Source organism: Poecile atricapillus, chromosome 3 (genome assembly GCF_030490865.1).
Source record: "Poecile atricapillus isolate bPoeAtr1 chromosome 3, bPoeAtr1.hap1, whole genome shotgun sequence".
Taxonomy (NCBI): Eukaryota; Metazoa; Chordata; class Aves; order Passeriformes; family Paridae; genus Poecile; species Poecile atricapillus.
The window spans coordinates 18,329,142-18,339,944 of record NC_081251.1 but is presented as its reverse complement, the minus strand read 5'-3'; the positions used below and the strand labels follow the sequence as shown (position 1 = coordinate 18,339,944).

Here is a 10,803-nt window from a genome sequence, read left to right as displayed (position 1 = left end):
ACAGCAGTTCTGTAGTGCTGGATGCAAACAAGCCCCAGCACTAACTTTCAGGAAATGGTAGCAGAAAGCTGCTTTCTCACTTAGTTCTCCCAGCCAGATGGGAATACAGATTTAAAGATTCTCATCTTCAAGAGATGTGAGAGATGGTCACAACCCTGGTCTTAGGGAGGAAGAGAAAGGTGTGGATGGGGAAAAGGACCTGGGTGCTGCTTTTCCAAGCTGTTCTGGATTGACATGTAGATTTTCTGTCTTAGATTTGGGCAGTTATCTGCAGATGTTTATTATATATGATAGTCACTAAAATTAATCCACCCAAAAGGCAGCAATAATGGCTTATAATTTTTCCACAAAGAGGGGAAGAAATTGGATGTTACCTTTTCAAGGCAAGGAAAAAAGGGGGAAGAAGGTTCCTCTTTGGCTTTGAAAAACTGTCAAAACTGTCAGTACTAAATTGAAAAAACTGAAAAGATGCAGAGCTAGAGCTGTTTATTACAGAAAAAAACCGCGTAACTCCCGCCCCCAGAAAAGCCACACTAATTACAATGCAAGATGTGAGCAAGTACTTCAAATTCTGGGACACACTCCAGTGACAGGCAGCAGGACTGAGCTCCCACCCAAGGCTGGGGCTGCTGCCTGTGCATAACCCTGCCACCACTTTGTTTATACCCCACCACTTCGTTTTGCTACAGCATCACCAAGGACAGCTCACCTCTTTGCCACGAACAGCGGGTCAGCTTTAAGTTGCCTGAATCATTTGGGAAAAAAATAAGCCTAAGGGTAGACCCAAATCAAATTCTCCCAGTTCAAATGTCTGTGATCACAGGAGAAACCAGAGCCCAGAGCTCAGCTTGGCTGCTCTGGGCTGTGTCTATGACCAAAGGCAATCCCAGAGCATACCCAGCCTAATTTTCTACCACCCGATATTGACAGGCACAACAGTTTTTAATTGGTAGAAGCAGCATAGAGAATGAAACTAAATTAATGCAGGTATCCCAGAGAGAACTGCAGCAGGGGAGGCCAGAATTGAAAGAGATTCACAGTCCTTTAACTGTTGAATCTTTCCCCAAGCATTTTGGTTTGTGAAAATTTGCTTCTTTGCCTTATCTGGGTATTTATACAGTTAATAAATAATGACAGGTAGTGACTCAGTTGCACAAAAATAGGTTTTTCAAATTGCATGTATAGCAGAGTATTACCTTTTTGCAAGCACACAAAATGTTATCGGAATCAAGCTGTAAAATCACAATGAGTGCAGTAAATCAGATGAAATCTGCATCTTTGAGCCAGGAATATTTCAATTGTAACGTCAATTCATCCCCCAATGAGTTGATATGTTTATTTGGCTGCAGGAAATAGAAGACAACTGGCAGTGACCCTATTCTCAGACTTCCTCCTCTATGTGGAGGAGGAAGGAGGGATTTTGAGAATTTCTTTCATCCCTGGGATGTCATTTTTAATGCATATCTAAATAATGTCATTTTCAAGCATAGCACAAGTAAAATCTGCAGCTTGGCCAAATATCTAAATCCACACTCTGGCTACAAAGAAATATTCAAAGCAGTGCTCAGCTTGCATCTCAGTATTTATGTGTGGTGGTGTTTGCCAGGTGATTACTGCCTTTGTCAGGAAACTCTCCCTTCTCATAAGTTCCTAGCTCAAGCTAAGTCCTGGAACCAGAAACCCAGCAGGAGAGTGCCTCTTCTGCCAGCAGCAGCTCATACCCGATGCTCTGTGTACATGAAGATTTATACTTGTCAAGTTCAGCAGCCAGGACAGGCAGCTGCCAGCTCCCACAGCACAGCCCCTGCTCTCAGGCAGCCCAGGGCACGACACTCACCAGCAGCAACACTTCCCTTCACCTATTTTTAGGCCCTGCCAAGTGGATGTTAGTAGTTAACTACAAACTGGCCATGAAATGTCTTTTCATTAAAAAATACAGCCAAAGAAACTTGCCACAGGACATTTAATAAGGGAGTACAGCCACCAGTTTGCCCACCTAAATTATTAAAAATCCTACTGTCCCTCCACAGTTCGCACCGAGTCCCCTTCAGAAAAGCTCTCTCAAGATGTTCATGAGAAAATGGGGTATATGCCACTTGGGGAAAGTTTGGATTAAAGCAGAAAATAATACATAGGTAACAAAGAAAGCTATCTTTAAATATCTCAATTTGCTACCATTTCTCCTATTTTTTTTTAAACTCTAATCCTGAAGGAACTGAAGTATTTCCTGTGCCTGAGTTAATGTCAATATGATGTTGCTGGAACTACTTACATGAATTTTCATACAACATCAATATACCAACATTTTCCACTAGCTGTAGTAAAACAGAACCATGTTTTTGGAGCAAAAATAAACCTCACTTTGCACTTTTGGGGCAGGGAAGGAAGGAGCTGGAAGGGGAGGGAAGAAAAAAAACACAAAAAGCACAATGAAAATAAACTGTGTTTTTAATCTGAAGGAATGGCATACTCTCCTTCCCATCTCTCTGCTTTCTGGAATGTTTTCTATTAATATGAGCATTTTTTTTCTGCCCAGCTGTTTCCTCCCACTGTAATTTCCCATATAACCTCTTTGCAGGTGTGGAATCTTTATACCAGCCAGAAATTGCTTTTTTCCTGGCTGACAAAAACCACTTTCAGAGTGCAAAGCTTTCACCCTTTCAAAGACACCTATAGCACTAAAGGGCATGGACTCCAAAGTGTTGACAGTCAGACCCCCACAGTCCCTGCCAGCTCTCAGCAGCAGAATGCATTGTGCTATGAAAATGATGAACGATCTCCAGTGGGGTGATCGTGTGTTATTTTGACAGCCAGAAGATGGGAGCTGTACTGGGTGTATATATTCCTCCAGAGAGGCAACAAAACAAGGTGGTTCAGTCCTGCTTCCCAGGTCACATCCTACATCAGCGAGCTGCTGAAAGCGATTGCTGCGGGCAGCCGCTTTACTGTCCCTCCCTCATCACTGCTCCAAACTGTAAATCTCTCCCGAGGAGAATGCATTACCTGCTCTCTCTTCCAGGCTCTCCCTGCCTGTTAGGGGATGGCTGCTCTGTAAGTGGGGGTTCCTGAGGACCCGTGCTGCTGCCCCACCTGTCCTTTTGCACAGAGATCAAAACAGAAAGGCCCATAGGAGGAATGAACAGTCTCACCTCGGCTTCTGTTAAAAAAAAAAAGGAAACAAAAGCTTAGGAGGGGGATGAATTAGATGGGATACCATGGACTGATACCAGCACCAGGAGAAAGCAGTCACTTTACCTTACATTCAGAAACCCAATTTTCTGTGGCATATAAATCAAAGGAATAAAATCTACTGTAGGCAATAACTGTCATTTATTCCTGTAGTTGTACCTTGAAAAATCCCCAAAATTTGTTTTGGGAGCAGGAAGCACCAGTGTGCTGTACAAGAGGACATTCAAGTGCTCCTTTCAGACAAGCAGCACACAAATCCCTGAGCCAGTAAGGCACATGTCACAGCACAGCCTCCCCCATAAGTGTCTGACTATAGCTAAACTTCCTCTTTGCTCGTAACACCGATTTTTCAGACAGGCTCATGGACTACGGCACAAAATCCAGTCCTGGCTGCATGGAGAGCTGGGTGAGTTTCAATTTTGCAAGCACGGGTTGTGCCTGCACCCCCTCCCATAAATTGAGCCCCACACTGGCAGACTAAAGGATCAGCTGTGTCCCCACATCTCATCTAGCTTGCAACCCAAACCCCAGGAAACAACTTTTTTCTTCACCCTTTCCAACTTGTTAGTACAATTTCACTTTCAGAAACACTTAAAGAAATAAAAAACCTAGAAATGGTTAACAGTAATGCTGCTAAAAAGTGAGAAAAATGCTGTTGCCTACTAAAGAAGGGCTGTGTACACGCTCATAGGAAAGAACAGTGGGAAAGTTCAATTATCCATCATCTGCTACATTAGGAAGACCCAGGTAGGGCCATTTCAACCTCCTTCTAGAGCTGTTTATTTAGGAGACTGCAAGGCAGAAGCATGTATTACATCTGTCTGAAATCAGCACACAGGCTGCAGCCAGCTCATCATCCACTGAGAGATGGAGCAAGCACTACATCTGCCCAGCTGACAAAATTCATCACTGAGAAGAGCAAAATGCTCCAGTGCCCATTGCTGGACATGTCCATGTCCTGTGTAAGCACAAGGCACTTACTGAAAACCAGCCTACTGTGCCTAAGCCTACTCTTCTCCCTCTCACGGCTCAAGAAACTGAGGCACAGTCAGTGATTTTTCCCATGTTACAGAACAAATCAATAACAGCACAAGGAATAAAAGCTGATTAATAATTACAGTAACACTGCTGTTCAATGGGCAGCACAAGGAATAAAAGAAAAAACAACAAAAAAACCCAAAAACTCAACTAGGTCAAAATAATTTTATTAATAACTCCCAAGAACAAATTGCTACATTTTACTGAGAAAACCACAGCTTTATGTACCAGAGCTGCATACTAAAATGCTGATTATGCAAATTTATCTTATGAACATTTTTAGACAAGAATGAAGGAGGGTTTATTTTCTTTAATTAAAACCAGAATCCTACGTAGTTCATTAGCATGGATTTTGAACAAAATTAATATTAATGTAGCCCACCTCTCACAATTCTACCTGCCAGAAATACCAAGGAAATAAAGGTTAGAAGATGGATTCCTGAGCAACTGTAAATGCAACTAGCTAATGTCACTGCAAGGCTGCTGGCATCTTTGAAAGGTCACAGAGATCAGGAAAACCTTTTTGAGTGGAAAAAGGCAGATAATACTGCCACCTTCAAAAAGACACAAAAGAAGATCTGGGGAACTGCAGGCTGCTCAACCCTGCTTCAGTCCCCAGGAATGTTACAGAGTAAGTCATTATGGAAGGTGTTCCAGGCACAAGAAATTCCAGGTGATGGGGAGCTATCAGTCAATGCTAGTTCACCAAAGGCACATTCCGCTTGACAGCAGCTGGCAGGGGCAATGGCTCTGTGGCAGAGGGGACATTCACCTTGACTCCAGCAAGGCTTTCACCTGTGTGTCCCACAGCAGCCTTGTAGCCTGACTAAGGATACAATCTACTGGGTGGATGAAGAACCTCAGGTCTCTTGGGCTCAAAACAGCCTGTGGTCCAAGCTTAACTATCAGGTGGCTACAAGTGACATCCCTCAGTCACCAGAACTAGGGAAAAACATGTTGAACCTCGTACTTAACAGATGGGAGCCCAGCCAAGGGTTTGTGCAGCCTGCAGAGGAGAAGGCTCAGAGACCAAACTACAGCTTCCTACTAGAGCAGGGACTGTGAAGAAGACAGACCCAGACTCTCCTCAGACATGCAGTGAAAGGGCAACAGATAACCAGCAACTGCAACCAGGGAGTTGGCCATGAAGAACAAATGCTTGGCCATGGGAGCATATTAAGTGCTGGAACCAGTACCCAGAGAGGCTGTGGGACCTCCACCACCAGAGATCTCCAGAATTCAGGGTCTTGAACAACTTGGTCTAGCTTTAAAACTGGCACAGTAATTCACAGGGTTAGACTAAATGATCTCAAATAACCTTTCAATCTAAATTTTTCTATGATTCTGTGATTCCAATTTCCCATGTAAATACAGGTTTAATCAGTGAAAAGCAACAAGGCACATTCATTCTGATGGGGCTTCAGGATGTTCCACCTGTCAGGTCTCAGACACCATTATGTGTTTCTTCAGCTAAAAACTTCATATACTGTTTCCGAGCAGGAAAATCATCAGCCGGCCTGTTGTACGCAGTCCAGACGGGTTCTCCAACAAACAGCCTCATTGCCTTCACGTAATTCTGACAAAGAACAAGAAGAGACAAATAAGAGCTCCTTTTCAAGGGATCTTCATTCCAAAGTTAAGGTTTAATTTGCACTTCTGCAGAAATTTTTGAGACTATTTCATGATGGACTGAAAGCTTCACACATTCCAGAAAATTATAGCACTATACTGCTGTTCCTGCTCTCAGCACCTGCAGTGGGAGACTCTGGCACCTGGGCAGTGATACACTGTGTCATGATCAGTGCCTTTAGTTCAGGCAGAAGCAGAGCTTCTCCCTGTTTCAAAGAAACCAGAACCATTCTGTCTTATGCAAACCTTTTGCACTGGATCCACAATACTCAGCAGTGCAGCATTTAAATCCTATTTACTCAGTTAAACAGCAGCAACCAGAGTACCCAAGATGTTTACACAATGGTTTTGGGGAATACCAGAAGCATCAAAGTCACAGCCATAAAACCTGAATGGGGAGTGCATAAACTACCAAAAAAATAATGCTTATAGGAAGTGAAAAGTCTCCAGATTCCAATAGGAAAAGTGACACCCTCTAATACCAGATAACCAAAAGTATGCCTGGTACAAGGTACAGCTGTGGCAGCAGAAGATGGGATTTTACATCCTGCAGAAGTGCTCACCATGGGGTGAGTTATGGGGAACTCTCCTCTTCTGTCCACTGTCACAGATTTAAACCCTACCTATTCTGTAAAACATGGACAGATGACTATCTTACACCCAGGCATTCAGCAATGGTAAGAATAAAGTTAGGTACCAAAAGAACTTAGCTGCAAAATGCCAAGGTCTAGAAGAACCTAAAGATTTAACTTTGAAGATGGCACTTCTGGACTAAAGCTCCTGAAGTGAACACTTAAAACTTGGGGATGCAACCATAATCCCATTTTGTCTATGTAAAAAAAAAAGCCTGAGAATATTAAATGTAGCTTCTTTGCTGTGGATCTCAAGATACACAAAGTCAAGTTTTTCACCAAAGAAGCATATCCCTTTTTTCATATGTATGATAACTTATCTGGACAGCTGATACAAAACAGAACTATTCTCTTCACCAGAGATGCAATTTCACCACACAGGAGACAACATGTGCTTCCTCATTTTTCAGGGGTAATGGCGAGGTTAACATTTGTAAAAGCACACAAGAAGAGAAACATAGACCAGGACTAAGTGCCAATCTCACACTCCCACTGACAAAAATAACGTTCCAAGGAGGTCAGTACCTGTGAAGCCAGCATCCAGCTTAGCATACAGTAGTTGCAAGTAGCAGCTCCGGATGCTTCTTTCCCTGAAGGTGTATTTAACACTTGTGAAAAATGTCACTGCTGGACACAGATATGTTCTTCTATCCCCACAAAAATACACAATAAGGCAATACAGAATGATCCATCTACACCTTTTCCACCCCAACTGACAGCTGGGGCAACTGTGGGAGGGACAGCCCAAGGCTTGATATGCCACAGATAGCATGTGGCAAAGACTTACAGCTGAGAAGCTGAATTTGTGACCTGGAGATGAAAGGTTCAGCTGCTGTGAATTATTTAGTATTTTTCATTCTCCTCCTTCATATTTAATATGTTTTGCTAATGAACTGAAAGTCTCAGGGCATGTAGTTACTAATGCCATATACATTCACACGGATTTGTCATCAAAATTTACCGTAATCTACAACAACATACATTCTCATCCAGTGTAAATCGGTGATATATGCCAGCAGGGAGGGTTATCATATCTCCTTTTTCCATGGAAATCCGAATCCATTTGTCATCCTTGTCTCGAACATCAAAATAGCCAGATCCATCCAAGACGTAGCGAATTTCATCATCGAGGTGTAAATGTTCCTCATAAAATGTTTTTATCTAGGAATAGCAAATATTCTGTAAAACTACAGAACATGGGAAAACCACAAAGAAATCTGGTAGAAACACAGAGAAGCTGAGAAAGGCTTTCGAAGGGTAACTGTGTTTTTACTAACAGAGGAGACCAACATGGTTAGATGGCCAAGCCAGCCAGCTAGTCCCTGTATCAGGGCACGTCTAAGCAGGCTCCTACATTTCCTTTGCAGGGCAGGAACTCCTCTGAGAAGAAACAGGAGCTCTAGCTGTACATAATCATTCTTTGAGTAACAGTAATGCTCACACCCATTTGAAAGAGAGATGGGTAAATCTTCCCACTGCAGGATTTGGTCCTTGCACTTGCACTATGCTTTTTTTTTCCCCCAACATGCAGCACCAAAACAAAGCCACAGATTATCTCCCCTCTTTTACACTTATGTTGAGCTGAATTAGCTGCACAGGGTACTACTACTGTCTGTGAAAATGCAGTTACTGCCAAACACGGCCCTTCTACAGCAACCTGATGTAAACAGTGTGTCATGCCTGCCCACACATAGCGAGACCCAGCTCCAGGCTCTCTCATCTGAGACAGTGGCAGCAACATTCTCTTTTTTCTGGAATGGCAAATTCTTTGTACGTGCACAGAACATAAAACACATTTTACAAGTTCAGTTAACAGAGACCCAAGAGGTTCAGTGCACAGTGAGCAGTGCAGTGCCAGGTACCATCATCACCTGCTCAGGTCTGGATGATACTTAGCCACACTTGTGCAGATGTTCTTGAGCCAGAAGTGATGCAGCACAGCAGGATGGACAAAAGTCCCTAGGTCTTGTAATGACTGGCCCACCTTTCTATCAGATAGAACCTACCCAGGCCACCTACCTAATGAGTTACTACCTAATTCACCTTCTCATCCAGACAAAACCACTAGAACACAACGGGCTTAAAACAAACTGGTAAATGAAAATTTAATAAAAATATGAAAGTGTAATTGGGTTGCTGTCCTCAAGGCAGAGCAGCCAGCCAGCAGCACCTGGAGGCTGGGATGAGAAAGCTCCTTCTAGGAGGCTCACCTGAACAGTGTTAAACTGTTATGAAATTATCAAAGTACAAGCTCCTCAAAGTAAAAATCTTCTTATACAAAGAATGTATCCCTCCAATTCCATGGGGTTAACAGTCACTTTAAAAAGACACATTATGCAAGCAGCCATTAGGACGTAAAAGTCTTCAAAGCCCAGACCCAGCTGGCAGCCACTTGTGTTCATCCCAGAGAGGCTCTCTGAGGACAGGTCAGCATTGGCAGAACTCTCCTGGTAGGAATCTTAGTTTTGAAATGACAGTGATGGAAATGATACTCAAAACCTTTGAAGGCAATCTACAGAAGCAAAAGATCTCTGCTATCTTTAAAATAATATCAAAAGTTCTTTTTTAATGCTCAGGACTTCGGTACAGGATGTATTTCAGACGTGGAAGCCTCATCCCTGTGTCCCGCTGGGCTATGCAGGTGTCACACGCTGGCCACACGCTCCAGCGGCAGACGGCGCGGAAACCCGCACTGAAAGCAAAGTTTCGCGTACCTTTTCCTCATAATTTGGAAGCTTGTCTTTATGTATGGTCACTATATCCATCCAAGAATAATTTTCTGCTCTCCGAATCTCTTTCAAGCATGGATCAGTCTCATAGTTATCAGCATCCAACTAAAAAAATAGGCAGAAGGAAAAGAGGAAAAAAAACCAAAAGCATTCGGACGCCATTGCTAAAGGCGGAACTCGGCGCACTCGTGGGAATCCCGAGGTGCCGGGGAGTGCCGGGGCGGGTCGGCCCCCGCGGGAGGAGCTGCCCCAAGGACACGGGGTGCCGGCCCCCGGTCCCCGCGGGAGGAGCTGCCCCAAGGACACGGGGTGCCGGCCCCCGGTCCCCGCGGGAGGAGCTGCCCCAAGGACACGGGGTGCCGGCCCCCGGCTCCCCCCCAGCTGCGTGCCCTCTGCGGGCGGCCCGGCCCGGCTCCCCGCGGCTCAGTCCGGCCCCGCAGCTCCGCCCCGTCCCCTTGGTACCCCCCGGTCCCCCCACCGCAGCCCCCGCCGTACCCTGCGGTACACCACGCCGAGGCGGCGCAGCTGCTCCAGGCTGACGGCGCGGTTGGGCCGCTGCCGATGCGGCGCTCGCTGGTCCTCCTGGGACTCGTCCATGTACCAGGCCTCCACCATCGCGCCGCCGCAGCGCCCGCGGGGCCGGGCTGGCAGCGGGGCCGGGCTGGCAGCGCGGCCCGCCCCGGCGAGCTCCAGGGCCCGGCAGCGAGCGGGACGGTCCCGCCCCGCGGCCTGGGGCAGAGCGTTACAGTGGCGGCATGGGCCGCTCCAAACACGCTGAACAGGGAGTCATGTGGAGCTTTCGTTTGAGGAAACAGTTCCAGGCTGAGAGCTGAGTCTCCCCGAAAGACCGGCCGCAGCTCGGAACTTCCCACCCGCAGCTGCCCCCCGGGGTAACCCGAGTGAAGGGCCATGGTGTTTGCATGGGGTCGGCCCCCGCTGCAATGCTCTGACAGAACTTACTGGTACGTCTCAGGCTTAAAGGCCTGCACTGCAACCCCACAATATGTAAAAATAAAAAATAAATTAGGAGAAAAATAAAATGGTTAGACATGCTTGCACAGGTAAACTTGTGTTGTCTCCATCCACGAAGATACATCCTCAGCATCCGCCCCGGGTGTGTCGCCTCCTGCCTCCACACTTCTGTGTCTGCCTGATTCTATATGGCAAATAAACCAACAGCCAGCTAAACACAATATAAGAATAGCCAGACAACTGAAATAATCCCACCTTAGAATTCTTCTTCCTAAAAAGTTTCTTGAAAGTGTCTCAACCACTACTATTCCAATCCTCATAAAAAAGGTACCAGATCCCTTTAAGGTATTGTATTTATGTTTAAGCACTACTGGTTATCAAACAAGTATAGAAGCTCGAGAAGCTTTAGAAGGTGTGCTAGAAGCTGTGCTAAGGCACATGGAGGACAAGTAGCTGTTTTGGGACAGACAGCATTGAATGTCGTGGCTGCTAAATGCCAATATTCTCCTCAAGGAGCAGTTCTCTGAAAAGATGACTTAGACATCCACCATCCTCTACAGGCTCTCAAGCCCATTCAGTCCTTTAAGAAGTACTATATGCTTTCCATCCTTTAA

General features: G+C 45.3%; 1 protein-coding gene across 1 annotated transcript; it reads right to left on the bottom strand.

Annotated features, from left to right (window-relative positions):
- Positions 1 to 4,378: 4,378 nt before the first annotated feature.
- Positions 4,379 to 9,906, bottom strand: ADI1 (acireductone dioxygenase 1). The gene is made up of 4 exons (XM_058836252.1): positions 9,713 to 9,906; positions 9,203 to 9,322; positions 7,470 to 7,649; positions 4,379 to 5,803 (listed from the first exon to the last, which is right to left on the bottom strand). Exons 1-4 carry the CDS (start codon positions 9,830 to 9,832, stop codon positions 5,672 to 5,674), a joined length of 552 nt encoding a protein of 183 aa, XP_058692235.1. The 5' UTR covers positions 9,833 to 9,906; the 3' UTR covers positions 4,379 to 5,671.
- Positions 9,907 to 10,803: the final 897 nt, after the last annotated feature.